The 13,464-nt window shown below is 38.2% G+C and overlaps 1 protein-coding gene across 1 annotated transcript in view; it reads left to right on the plus strand.

Moving 5' to 3' along the window:
- The window catches only part of LOC124640436 (tubulin polyglutamylase TTLL5), a 31,717-nt gene extending 18,312 nt beyond the window's left edge, over positions 1–13,405 (plus strand). Inside the window, exons 10-18 of the mRNA XM_047178214.1 lie at positions 50–194; positions 1,566–1,791; positions 3,349–3,505; positions 3,854–3,991; positions 4,466–4,622; positions 6,553–6,719; positions 7,069–7,260; positions 7,326–7,328; positions 9,561–13,405. Coding sequence (XP_047034170.1) covers positions 50–194; positions 1,566–1,791; positions 3,349–3,505; positions 3,854–3,991; positions 4,466–4,622; positions 6,553–6,719; positions 7,069–7,260; positions 7,326–7,328; positions 9,561–9,708 — 1,333 coding nt within the window. The 3' untranslated portion in view covers positions 9,709–13,405. The remainder of the gene's footprint in view (positions 1–49; positions 195–1,565; positions 1,792–3,348; positions 3,506–3,853; positions 3,992–4,465; positions 4,623–6,552; positions 6,720–7,068; positions 7,261–7,325; positions 7,329–9,560) is intronic.
- The last annotated feature ends 59 nt before the right edge of the window (positions 13,406–13,464 follow it).

Here is a 13,464-nt window from a genome sequence, read left to right on the forward strand (position 1 = left end):
TTATATTATGTATTTTACAACAACTGCAATTTTTTTCCTCCTTTCCTAGCTTAGCATGCGAGAGTCCGCTGGACGCTCGTGTGAAGTCAGCACTACTGGCGGACACGCTGACGCTGGTGGGGCTGCCGGCCGTGCCCATGTGCAAGCCCGACATCTCCGCGCAGACCAACTCGCTCAAGATGCGGATAGGCGCGGTGAGTGTGCTGAGTCTGTCAGTCTAGTGTAGTAGTGTGCTGGACGCTCGTGTCAAGTCATACTTATTACATACTACACAGTACTTTCATTCATAACAGTACTTTTATTATATATGTACTAGCTTTCGCCCGCGACTTCGTCCGCGTGGAATAGGAAAATATCCCCCGATTTTGAAACATATTTTATTGTTGCTCCGCTCCTGTTGGTCTTAGCGTGATAATATAAGGGGGTCCCCCCTTTATGGCAGAACTTTTTATGGCATAATCTTATTTTGCATACCAACAGTTGGCATAACCTTCATTTCGCAGAAAATCGTGTGGCATACACTCATTTCGCATAATTTAAAAACGCATAATTTTGGCAAGCAGAATCATCTTTAGGCATAAATTTCATATTCATAATACTTAAATAGTAGAAACATCATTTAGCAGAAAGTTGTCAGTCAGAATTTCAAGCATGCAGAATGCAAGCAGGCATGCAGTATGGAAGTAAGCATGCAACATGGAGCAAGCATGGCTTCTGTCACGGCTCCGGCGCTGCGGGGCTCCGGCGGTACCATGCGAGCTTATCGTCGCAGATGGTTTTCACGCTCACCACCGCAGCTTCGGCTTACTGGCCGGCGAGCCGGCCAGCCTCAGCCGCGTCGGCAAGCGTTAAAACTACCTGCGCCTCAGCTCGCAGGCCGCCTCGCCCCTCCGCGCCTACGCGGTTTTGAATTGCACTCTAGGGGTAGGGCAGACAAGACTACGTGGTGTCGGTTTTGCAGCGATTCGTTTTCGTTACTAGCTTCAATTTTTAATACAATGTTTTTAATTGAGGGTTATAAATGACAATTTGCTAAATAAATTGAATCTAAATTAAATTCTTCCATCTTCATAGTACGCCAAATGAGATTATACCAAATAATAGTTTCTCAAAATATACATTATGCGAAGCGAAATAATGCGAAACTCTAACTATGCCAAAAGCAATTATGCGAAATAAAATTCTGCCATCTTAAAAGTATGCAACTGTAAATTCGGGCATATAAATATTCGGTGAAACAATAATTATGCTAAATATTTTTTATGCCTTAAAAACATTCGTTGAAAAAAAATTATGCCAAGTGTGTTATGCCAAATAAAATTCGGCCAAATAAAATTCTGCCAGATAGAAGGAACCCAATATAAGCCTATAGCCTTCCTCGATAAATGGGCTATTCAACACTGAAAAAATTTTTCAAATCGGACGAGTAGTTTCTGAGATGAGCGCGTTCAAGCAAACAAACAAACAAACTCTTCAGCTTTATGATATTAGTATAAATCATTATGAACCTCTCTGGTGAAAATCTTAGCTGAGCAGTTCTATATCTTCATCACTCCATCCCACAGTGCCGTCGAGTCCACTCGGCCGAAAACGTATGTGTCCGCGGCAAGCGAGCGGCCGCCGACACGAGCGCGGGCGCGGCGGGGCCGGCGGGCGCGGGCGCGCTGGCGGCGCTGACGGGCGAGGAGCTGCGCCTCGTGCGGGCTGTGCGAGCGCAGTACGCGAGGAGGGGGGGCTTCGTCAGGATATTCCCCTCGCAGAACTCCTGGCAGAAGTACTCGCAGTATTTAGGTGAGTGGATAAAACTGCAGTGGGTATTGTGTGTGCTAGTTATGTAGTTCTTTTTATGTATTTGTATGAACTTCTTCATATACTTACTCATTTATGTAATCCCTCCATATACTGTCGTATGTACTCAACTACTTATGTGCTAACTCTTTATACTCTCTCGTCTACTTGTTCTACCCTTTCGTACTCCTTCATGTACTGCTCTTTTTTAATCCTTTATTTACAACTCCTCTTATTATTAGTTCAACTTACATCTAAACCTCTTCTATAAAACTCTTGAAATTCTGTCGTCACATAGAAGAGTTTTTGAAAACGGATTAAAATACATTAACGCATTTTTATATTAAAACTTTTACGGTCGTAACAGAAAAGCTTTTAAACGTCTGTTGAACACTTGTCTGAAAAATGTTAGATTATGTCGTTGAAATAAGGTCACACAGACACACTTTTTAGGCAAGTGTTCAAGAGATGTTTAAGTAACTTTCTATTATTCACAAGTTTTTGTCTATGTCTTTTCTTGATATTCTCGTATTGTGTTTTGCTTTGTCTATGGTTTGTTTTGTATTCATTGTTACTATTAACTTTTTACTACTTTTCTGTTATGTTACTAATTATATATATATATATTTATTTATTTACTGGATTCGTGCCGAAACGGCGTCTTGATTGTATAGTCCCGAGGCAAGTCATGTGGTGGGTCAGCGCTGAAAACCAGCGCTGTTGTCTCGTGCCTGCGTGTGCGAGACACAGCATTATGCTGAGCGTTGCCCCTTTTCACGCATAAAGCTTTGGTTTCCTAGGAAAGCGGTACCGTCATATAGCGGCCGTAATACAGCGGTGAATGACGTCACCAGAACGTTGTCTATGTAAACGAAATGGGGCGGTTTCCTAGAGAGCGGTAACTGACGCCGTAACTTCAAAAAGCGGTGCCGCCATTTGCATGACGGCCGTCTTGACGGTGTCAGATAGTTTGGTGAACGTTTTATTGAAAGCGGTGAAGCTTTTTTAATACGTATTTGTGTTTTTTTTTCGGAACAACGTCAAAAATTAGTTACAACTCTTGGAGCAGCGGGAACGACGAAATTTCCTCGTTATTTCGTTCGTAACCACGAAGCAATATGTAATATAAAAAGTAAAGATTACAGAAAAAGTCAACTAAAACAGAATTGGTGTCGTGAAATTTGAGAAATATTAAATAAAACAGGTTAAAAGTAAGTTAAGTTAAGTATGATACAACTAACAAAAAGTTTATGACGGTGTGTTAAAACGGCCGTGGAACTTTCCACATGTCATCACCGTAAAGACGACCGTCTATTTGCGTCCGTAATATGACGGTCGCTATATGACGGCACCGCTTTCCTAGGAAACCCAAGCTTAAGTGACGCAGCTGCAGCGCTTTTCTTTTTTGTTTCACTGTTTGTTTTGTCCATTGTTTTATTTGTTTGTATTTGTGTGTGTTTGTTTTCTGCGTCATTTGTGTGTTAAATAAATGGTTTTTCTTTCTTTCTTCTTTCTTAAGTTTTTCTAGGAAGGCTGATAATTTCCTGTTTGAATCCACAGACCCAGTGACAGGCATCCCCGTATGTTCGACATCGCTGAACAACAACATCCCGTACCAAGTGGTACAACACAACTACAATCTGCTGGTACACTCGCATGTACTGCCGCACTTCCAGCACGCTACTGTTGCCACCAGTCTTACTGATACGCCGCAGAGGTATGTTCATACACATAGATACACACACACATACATACAGCGCTCAGCCTGCCTCATAAGAAATCAGGGTGAAGAAGCAAGAATGTACCCTTTTCATTTAATAGATCCAATTAATTGCAGAAAAATGGAAATGGAAATGAAATACACATAGACCTGCAAAAACAGACCCTTGCTTTGTCATAGGTTTCAGGTTTCCATGTGTCAAAATTGATGCTCCACATAACAGCAAATATCATGCACTTTTTAACAACAACCTAACAGCTATTTTAATTGAACTTCAAATATACTTTTTGAACCTCATATAATTTAGCCAATTATTTTAATGCCATTCTTCTTGTAATTCCTAAGGTTGAAACGCTACGAGGCAGTAAGCATCACGTGCCAGGCGCCGGCGGTGTGGCTCGGGGAGAGCACCCCGCAGCATCACGACACGCGACGCGCCAAGGAGCTCGTCAAGCGGCAGCTCATGCAGGGCATGAAGCTCACGTGAGTATATACTGTAGCATCACGTGCCAGGCGCCGGCGGTGTGGCTCGGGGAGAGCACCCCGCAGCATCACGACACGCGACGCGCCAAGGAGCTCGTCAAGCGGCAGCTCATGCAGGGCATGAAGCTCACGTGAGTATATACTGTAGCATCACGTGCCAGGCGCCGGCGGTGTGGCTCGGGGAGAGCACCCCGCAGCATCACGACACGCGACGCGCCAAGGAGCTCGTCAAGCGGCAGCTCATGCAGGGCATGAAGCTCACGTGAGTATATACTGTAGCATCACGTGCCAGGCGCCGGCGGTGTTTAAACCTAAGCCCTAGGTAAGCTACGACAATTTTCGTCGTCTTAATAACCGTAAATACCTCAGAAGTATAGTTTTAGCTCCACTTTTTTTAAATGTCACCTTTTTTAAACGACCTCCCAAAAAAATGAGATAATCAAATCTTAAGTTAATATTTTTCCAATTCTTCAGTATGGGAGAGGCTCGTCGCGCCTTCGGTCTATTCCTTACCCACGTGCTGAAGCGAGTATCCTCCCCCTGCAACGAGCTGGCAGTCCAGCACGCCGCCCTCGTGCTCCGGTTCCTCAAGCGAGCCTCCGCGTCGCTCCGAATGCCGTACAATGTAAAGGTGACCAGTTATAAGCATGCTGCACCACGCACAATACATAACTCTCTCACAATACATACCTCTCTCACAATACATAACTCACTCACAATACATACCTCTCTCACAATACATAACTCACTCACAATACATACCTCTCTCACAATACATACCTCTCTCACAATACATAACTCTCTCACAATACATAACTCACTCACAATACATACCTCTCTCACAATACATAACTCACTCACAATACATACCTCTCTCACAATACATAACTCACTCACAATACATACTTCTCTCACAATACATAACTCTCTCACAATACATAACTCACTCACAATACATACCTCTCTCACAATACATAACTCACTCACAATACATACCTCTCTCACAATACATAACTCTCTCACAATACATAACTCACTCACAATACATACCTCTCTCACAATACATAACTCACTCACAATACATACCTCTCTCACAATACATACCTCTCTCACAATACATAACTCTCTCACAATACATAACTCACTCACAATACATACCTCTCTCACAATACATAACTCACTCACAATACATACCTCTCTCACAATACATAACTCACTCACAATACATACTTCTCTCACAATACATACCTCTCTCACAATACATAACTCTCTCACAATACATAACTCACTCACAATACATACCTCTCTCACAATACATAACTCACTCACAATACATACCTCTCTCACAATACATAACTCTCTCACAATACATAACTCACTCACAATACATAACTCACTCACAATACATACGTCTCTCACAATACATAACTCACTCACAATACATACCTCTCTCACAATACATAACTCACTCAATACATACCTCTCTCACAATACATAACTCACTCACAATACATACCTCTCTCACAATACATAACTCACTCACAATACATACCTCTCTCACAATACATAACTCACTCACAATACATACCTCTCTCACAATACATAACTCACTCACAATACATACCTCTCTCACAATACATAACTCTCTCACAATACATAACGCACTCACAGTACGTAACTCGCTCGTTATCTGCACGCTTATTCATCACTTCATTTGTCTTGCACTTATCACAGCTTGTATATCGAATTACTCAGAACTCATTTTGAAATTAACCAGATTACTCATTTTGAAATTGCTTTGCAAAATTTCTGAATACTTTCATTTATAACGTGACGCTTTTATAAAACGCTTTACTTGTGTTTTTTGAGTAGTAGTGCTTTGAAAATAAGTAGCAAGTCAGTTCGATGGCTCCATCAATAGTTGGGGATTAAACCAATTTTGTATATGTCACCGGAAAATAAGAAGACTCGTAAGTTGATCAATTTTCTGGGTAGTTGATCAACTCTCTGAAAATAATAAACAGCAGTTGAAATGTACTATTTAACACATTGAATTTACGGACTAATTAGAGTCACTATTTTTGACCTTATCGTCATGCCTATTCTATTTATACGTAAAGAAAATCTTAATTTTCACCGGTAGAGAACCCGTTGTGCTTCAAATAAATAAAGCATTTACACCATGTTTTCCACATTTTTTTTTTTCAAGAATGAACTTCTTTTTGACAATACCCTAATTCTACAATTACTCCATTTCCCATCAACCAACACTATACCTGACTGTCTGACTGACTGTTTCGGATGGCACGCTAAACTGTAGGTCCCAGCTGTCATTGAACATCCTTGGCATTCGTTATGGGTAGTCAGAAGCCAGTGAGTCTGACACAAGTCTAACTAAAGGGGTATTGGGTTGCCCGGGTAACTGGGTTGAGGAGGTCAGATAGGCAGTCGCTTATTGTAAGTAAAGCACTGGTACTCAGCTAAATCCGGTTAGACTGAAAGCCGACCCCAACATAGTTGGGAAAAAGGCTCGGAGGATGATGAACATTATGCCACTTCAGGGTCCGCCAGTGAAAATGTGCGACAAGGACCGTTGCGCCGTCATCGCTAAGCAGCTCAATGATTTCCTGTACATGTACTACAGAGAAACTGATCTGTATACCGACAGCGAAGATAAAGAGGGATGCGTCTCGAATATACATTTTGCGCAGTTCCTGTATTCCGCGAGGTGAGTTGAACATATTTACTTGTAAGATGATTTAATGCTATTAAAAATATTTTTGGGGAATATTTAAATATTTTCTAAAGGTTTTCTATTTTTACGCTTTCAAACCAGCCGATTATCCGTGAATTATCGATTCGAATCTGAATGAAAACGACGCCCTAATACAGCTAACAGATTTTTTGTCGCATAAAATACGCCATGCATAGCCAAACCCAATCGATAACACATGGCATGGCACAATGGGGGGTCCATTGTTGAAGTGCTCTAATGAAATTGTGTTTTTTATTACGCTCCACCGAACCTCTTAAAAAATCCAAATAGTAATTAACATTTTCAATAATTTCGTCTTTAGCGAGGCCGACCTAGAAGACGTTCTCCTCCTCCAACTGAAGATGGAGAACTATCAGACCACATTCCTGGGGGAGCCTCGCAACCTGTTCTGCGTGGACCTGCCGCCCAGCAAGCTCTGCGCCGAGCCGCCCGCCCGGCACACGCTGCTCAGGCACCTCGCCTGTCTCTCGCCTAACAATACTAGGAAGTACAGGTATGTAGTGTGGAACTTAGGGGTTCAACTACAGATAATCACGGACACGACGAGATGCCACCCAGGCCGTCGACTGTACTTCTTTTGTCTAGTAGAACAAAATTATGTCCCATTAGTTCCACCGCAAATGTTCAGTGGAACTAGTGGGAATACCAATAAAAACCATAATTCCCACTAGTTCTACTAATTGGTTACATCTCATATAGTAGAACTAGTGGGAAAAAGAGTTCCCATTAGTTCTACGGTAGAACTAAGCAGTAGAACTAGTGGGAACAAACCAACTTAGATCCATAGAAGACCTGCCGGGTCTGTGGAATTGTTCGAAAGAGTTACCGCGACCCTGGTACATAAGAGGTCTACGAAGGAATACGATGGATTTTTAGTCAGTAAAAGTCTGACTCTACCTCACTGCTGCTTAAGCACCTCGCCTGTCTCTCGCCTAACAGTACCAGGAAGTACAGGTATGTAGTGTGGAACTGAGGTTTCTAGAAGACCTGCCAGGGCTGCGGAATTGTTCGAAAGAGTTACCGCGACCCTAGAACATAAGAGGCCTACGAAGGAACACAATGGATTTTTAGTCAGTAAAAGTCTGCTACTCCCTCGCCGCTGCTTACCCACAGTGGGAGGGGTCATTTGATGATTTTTGTCTAATACCAGGAAGTATAGGTATGTTGTGTGGACGAAATTAGGTTTTTAGGTGAATTCATGCGGCCTGTACTGTGAAGATCATACAGGTACCAGGTTCTGATTCAGTTCAGAAATGTCAGTTACTTCTGTTTGTAAAAGTAAAACATTTTCATTATCTCTATATTTTTACCACTCCTAAATAATACATAGTTTGTAAATGGTATATAAGGAGAGGAGAGGGCCATTTACCTATTACATAAAGAAGCAAAGAAAAACCTGTTTGAATCACTAAATAAGCTATCTTTAAATAAGTTTACTCACGTAGTCTGATGAACAGAACTGTTATTTTGGATAAGTACATATTTAATTTGGACAGAAGTAAGCGCCATCATTTTTACTTGGTCCCTTTCATCCTCAGATCTGAATGGGCGACATGGATCAACACGGCCGCTAAATTGGGGTATACAAAATTTTTTCAGCTTTGCGACTTCACTTTATAATTTTATCTTGACAAAGATCACTTAAAAACTTCTTATTTTCATCAATAATTGTTTTAATCATATTTTTTTAACAACTGGTGTCTGTCTACCGCATCTTGCGATTGCAATGTCATCAATGCATGACTAAATTAAAAATATTATTTTCATTTTAGAGTACTCGTACCAAAAGTATTGATTGTTTTCATTTATTCATATAAGATAAAATAATATTTTTAATTTCGTTGTGCCATCTTAAAACTGTCTTTGGCTTTGTCTTTGCTTTAAGTGTTTTTCTATGTATACTTCTTTAATCATGAAGTGGATATAGGTTTCCGTAAATGTAAATAAAAAAGGAACACTTTGAAAATTGAAAGAAAAAAAACGTTTTCTTTAATTATAAAATTATTATGGTGGTTGGTGATATTACGGAAACCTATACCTTGCTTTTCCTGATTACTTCAAACAACGAAAACTATACACTTGACCGTATAGCAATCGTTGTTACCAGGACATTTTAACCTAAATCATAACCAAAAAGCATGCCCATAGTTATCCAGTTGTGAACGACGGAGCTCTTAGTATGGGTCTCAACAAAACCGTGAGGCGCGGAAAGAAAATTACAGCTTAAAAATATATATAAAGAAAAGTATCAAGATTGTGTAAGTCGCGATGTTTTGTGTTTGGTGTGGGCTTCTAAATTACCGTTAATGGAAGGTAGATTTTAAGGGTCAGAATACAAAATTGTGAGGCAATTATAAATCATTTCATGGATCAATTGCATGTTTAAAGTAAGTAAATAGATGTCTTGCATTTTGTTTTTGACCCTTGTGGTATAAGTGCATGTTTACCATTTTATGGCTGCACATATTTTGTACACTAATTACATATTAAAAAAACTCATTCACTGCAGGATTTGAGAGAATTGCCTTTAGAATAAAATAAGCTTAAATCGATGGAAAATAATAGCACAAATCATGCATGTTTATATTTTTTGGCTATGGTACTGCAACTCTTACGGAGCTTTTGTATATGCCTAGTATTAATTGTATCTAAGTGCATGCAATATTTTTTTTACAACTACAAGGAATACCTGCCTATTATTAATACTACTAATAATAATATCCCAATTTTATATCGTGTACTGTTAGAATATCTCCTCAAATTTCTAAACCCATATCACCATCTACTTCCCAGATCGGCGGAATCGCAGAGTCGTCTGGAATCAGAGACGGATAGCGAGCACGTGGCGGCGGCTCCCTTCGCCAGCTCCGACCTCGTGCTCAAGGAGTCGCTCAAGGAGGAGAAGCCTCTCACGCAAGCCTTGAAGTATGCAAGGTCATAACCTAGATAAGTTGTTAACTCTTACTAACTTAGGGTGTAGGGGGCATTTAAGACAAGTTGACAAGCAATATAAATGTCTGTTTTGCTTAATTAAAACAGCTGTTTACTTTGTTTGAACGTAATGGTTAATTATAATTTGTAAACAGTTCATCATTCTCCTGCCCTTATACCAATTTTTTGAGATCGGCGCAGCTTGTTTTTAAATTCATAGTAAACAGTTGTTGTAAGAAAACTGACGTTTATACTGTCGGTCAGTTTGGGTTTACACGATATTTCTCTATTTTCTTACCATCAGAACACAAAATTGTCTGCTGTACTGAAAACGGTTTTACCGTATCCTCACAGGCGTAAGGGATCTAGTTATTGCGGCTTCAAATAATTATCTGACTCATACGTGACAATATAATTTACATAATGTTAAAAAATATTTGTCAATTCAGTCAGCACCCTTTTTGTGAAGCACGTAATACTAGAACCTAACCTATGTCACACTACGCCCGGGACATACGTCCTCTTATAGAGGTTTAATCAACCCTTTTCAAGCTGTTTAGTATAAAAAGAAAAATTAAGCCACTCTGCTCAACCAAAAATCGACCTTAAAAATATCAACATAAGAAAGTTTTCCCCTACATCTTAAATCAGTAAGATAACTTTAATTCCCGCTAGTCGAACTCCTTGCTAGATACCTGCATTCGTGTTTCCTCGTCTTTGCTTCACCATATCCACTTGCTTGAATACTAATTGCCCATACAACGTACAAATTATACCAAAACTAGATGTTAATAGTAATAAACAAAATGTAAAGCTTACTATCACATGAAAACGTAACGTCAGATTTATATATAACTTTGAAGATTTCACAAAAAATATGAGCTATATTAACTTGATAACAGGAAATTTGCGTGCATTTTTTTTAATTTTATGAATTATTTAAGTAGAACACAATTAGGTGTTTTAAATAATTGTGTTCTCAAATACTTTATGTATAGATACTGTAAATTGCAATCATTTATGTGATTAAATTATAAATTAAATATCTTATTTCTGCACGCAACTATACAAAACTTACTCGAACCCCAAATGGGCTTTTGCCAAAATTTTCAAACACATACCGTGGGAACTACTTCGCTCCCCCGAATAAAAAGCTAGCCTATATCCTTTCTCGATAAATGCTCTATCTAGCACTGAAAGAATTTCAAATCAGACCAGTAAGTTCCTGAGATTAGAGCGTTCAAGCAAATAAACTCTTCAGCTTTATATGTAATATTAGAATAGAAGAAATATGATCTGACGATATCGTCATGTTATAATAAGCTACCAACCAAACATTAAAACAAGCTTAACATAGAATTACCAACTAAGTAAAAACTCAAACAAAATAAATGTCAGTTCAGTAGTTTGAAAAAAATGTCGCCACCACCCACGACTGCCTTCTTACAGTACAATCAGCACGGTTTGCCTTCTAAACTTAGCAATAATTACTGTAACAATATACATACCTATAAGACATGATCTATTTACCCGGCACTAGATTATAAAATGAAGGTGCTATAAGCTATTAACTGCGATTCCTATAAGCTGTCTATACTTTGATTTGAGATTGGCATTTGTCAATTTATATGGAGCTAATCCCTAATCGTCATTGATATGCCAAAGGATAGATATTTTATAGAAATCCACCATAAATGATTCAGTTGTAGATAAGTGGCTATTGTAGGCGATATGACGGAACGATCGTTTATGAACTTTATGATGATACATTAAAATTGTATAGATGTAGGTGCGACAAGGGTGAAGCTATTGATGTTTAGAATTTTATCTTTGTTTAAATCTGAATTACTTTTAAATTTCATAGTACTTACAAACATGGCCCTTAAGAACTAATAAGGAATTTTATCCTACTTTGCGGCTTTCTTAAGGCGAAAAAAGTGAAGATTCTTCTTCTTTTTTCATTAAAAGAATAAATAATGTTCTACTAAATGAAAAACTTGTGGGCCATTTTAAAAATCCTTGTCTCTGGCACGTCGTATCGTCTATGGTTGCTATCCAAATTGCTATGGACTGAAGAAGTATCGAAATGTACTTAAATACAAAACAAGGGGTCTGGTACGAAATTACTATTGTAATTGTAACGTTAAGTAAACGATTTTGTATCATTGAAGCTATGACTTTATAGACTTTAGTCACCAAGAAACTTTTGAGTACCCAGAAAATCGTTACCGTTAGGTAGTTTCCAGTCCTACCCTACCTCGTAATCTTTCGCATTATTGCAATAGTAAGTTCGTGCTTGACCGACAGCTCTCGACACGTTGTGAATTTAAATTAATATTATGAATAACAGATAGCTTGCTCTATGGTCACATGTTAATCTATGATTTTAATGTTTTTAGTATTGTTATTTGAGACCTATTTTATAAATATAACAAATAGGGAACTTGACAAATCTATTATAAAATAATAATTATTTTATATGCTTTCATTCGTAATATTTATTCAATAGGTCTCAATGTAGGCATGCAGTCTAGACTTTAGCGAGTAATCTCTACAGCCTTAAAATGAAAAAAAAAATGTCAGACGGATAAACGTGGGCGAAAGATTTTTATATCGGCATTTAAGATACTATTGAAACTTCTAAGTATGTACTTAAAAGGGATAGGAAATGCATCATTTTGAACATGTCATTAGATAATATGTATAATGAATTTTAATTATTATACTTTTTTTGTAAAATTCGCGTGAAGCTGAGCCTTATCCTATATAATATAGTATTGTATTGTACCCCGTTGTAATTTAACAACTTATGCTAGTCGACGTGGTCACCAGTGCGCAACGCCAAAGGTTCGAATTATTTATTTTATTTTTAGATGAATTTGTTTTATTTTTCTTTATATAAAGATTTTATTTGAAATTATCACGAGTTCAGTGACTAAACAATAGTCGTAGTTATAAAATAGTCACTTTATTCTTCGACAGAATTACGAAATCTTTGCAATAATTAATCACTTAACGACTTACCGTCCACCGCGTGATTGCATTTTTTATGAATCTCATAAAATTTTAATTTGTATCGATATTTTTAAAAGTATTACTAGGTTTAAGTGAGAAGTGTTTAGTTTAGTTGTGTTCGTTTGTGATATTCCTAAACTGCCCAATTCCAAATTGTTAAATTATTTAGCACAAAATCTGCAATGATTGGAGACCTGCTAGCTACGATGATATATAAACATTTCCGGGCAGTTTATACGTCGATATTGAAATAGTGACTAACGTTCCAAGATAGTAAACATGAACGTAGATCCTTAAGCTGTACGTACTCATCAGTTACAGCCACTTATTAACCGATCTCTCATATATTTTTTAAATTGATTATACCTAATATATTATTTCAAAATATTTTTTGCAGCAGAGCTGTTTTAGTTACGATCTTATTTAATGTGTAGTAAAATTAAATTCTTAACTTTTTTTAGCTAACATCAATGATTTTTCTTTTTCAATTTTATATATGCTTATTTGTAGAACTAGTGCCATATCCCAAAGATGTAAGTCGCAGTGTAATGTCTAATATCGCTGTCACTGACCAGTGAATTTATTAGCTTGAGTACAAAGTGTGGAATAGTGAGATACATCGGCAAAGTTTTAATCTCGTATATACTATGTGAAAATATATTTTGAATATGCTAAATAAAAGTTGAAAGCGATTTTGGTTGTTTTTTCTTTAACTGTACCTCCTGTTGCACAAGCCATATATCTTCAAACA

Source organism: Helicoverpa zea, chromosome 20 (assembly GCF_022581195.2).
Source record: "Helicoverpa zea isolate HzStark_Cry1AcR chromosome 20, ilHelZeax1.1, whole genome shotgun sequence".
Classification (NCBI taxonomy): domain Eukaryota; kingdom Metazoa; phylum Arthropoda; class Insecta; order Lepidoptera; family Noctuidae; genus Helicoverpa; species Helicoverpa zea.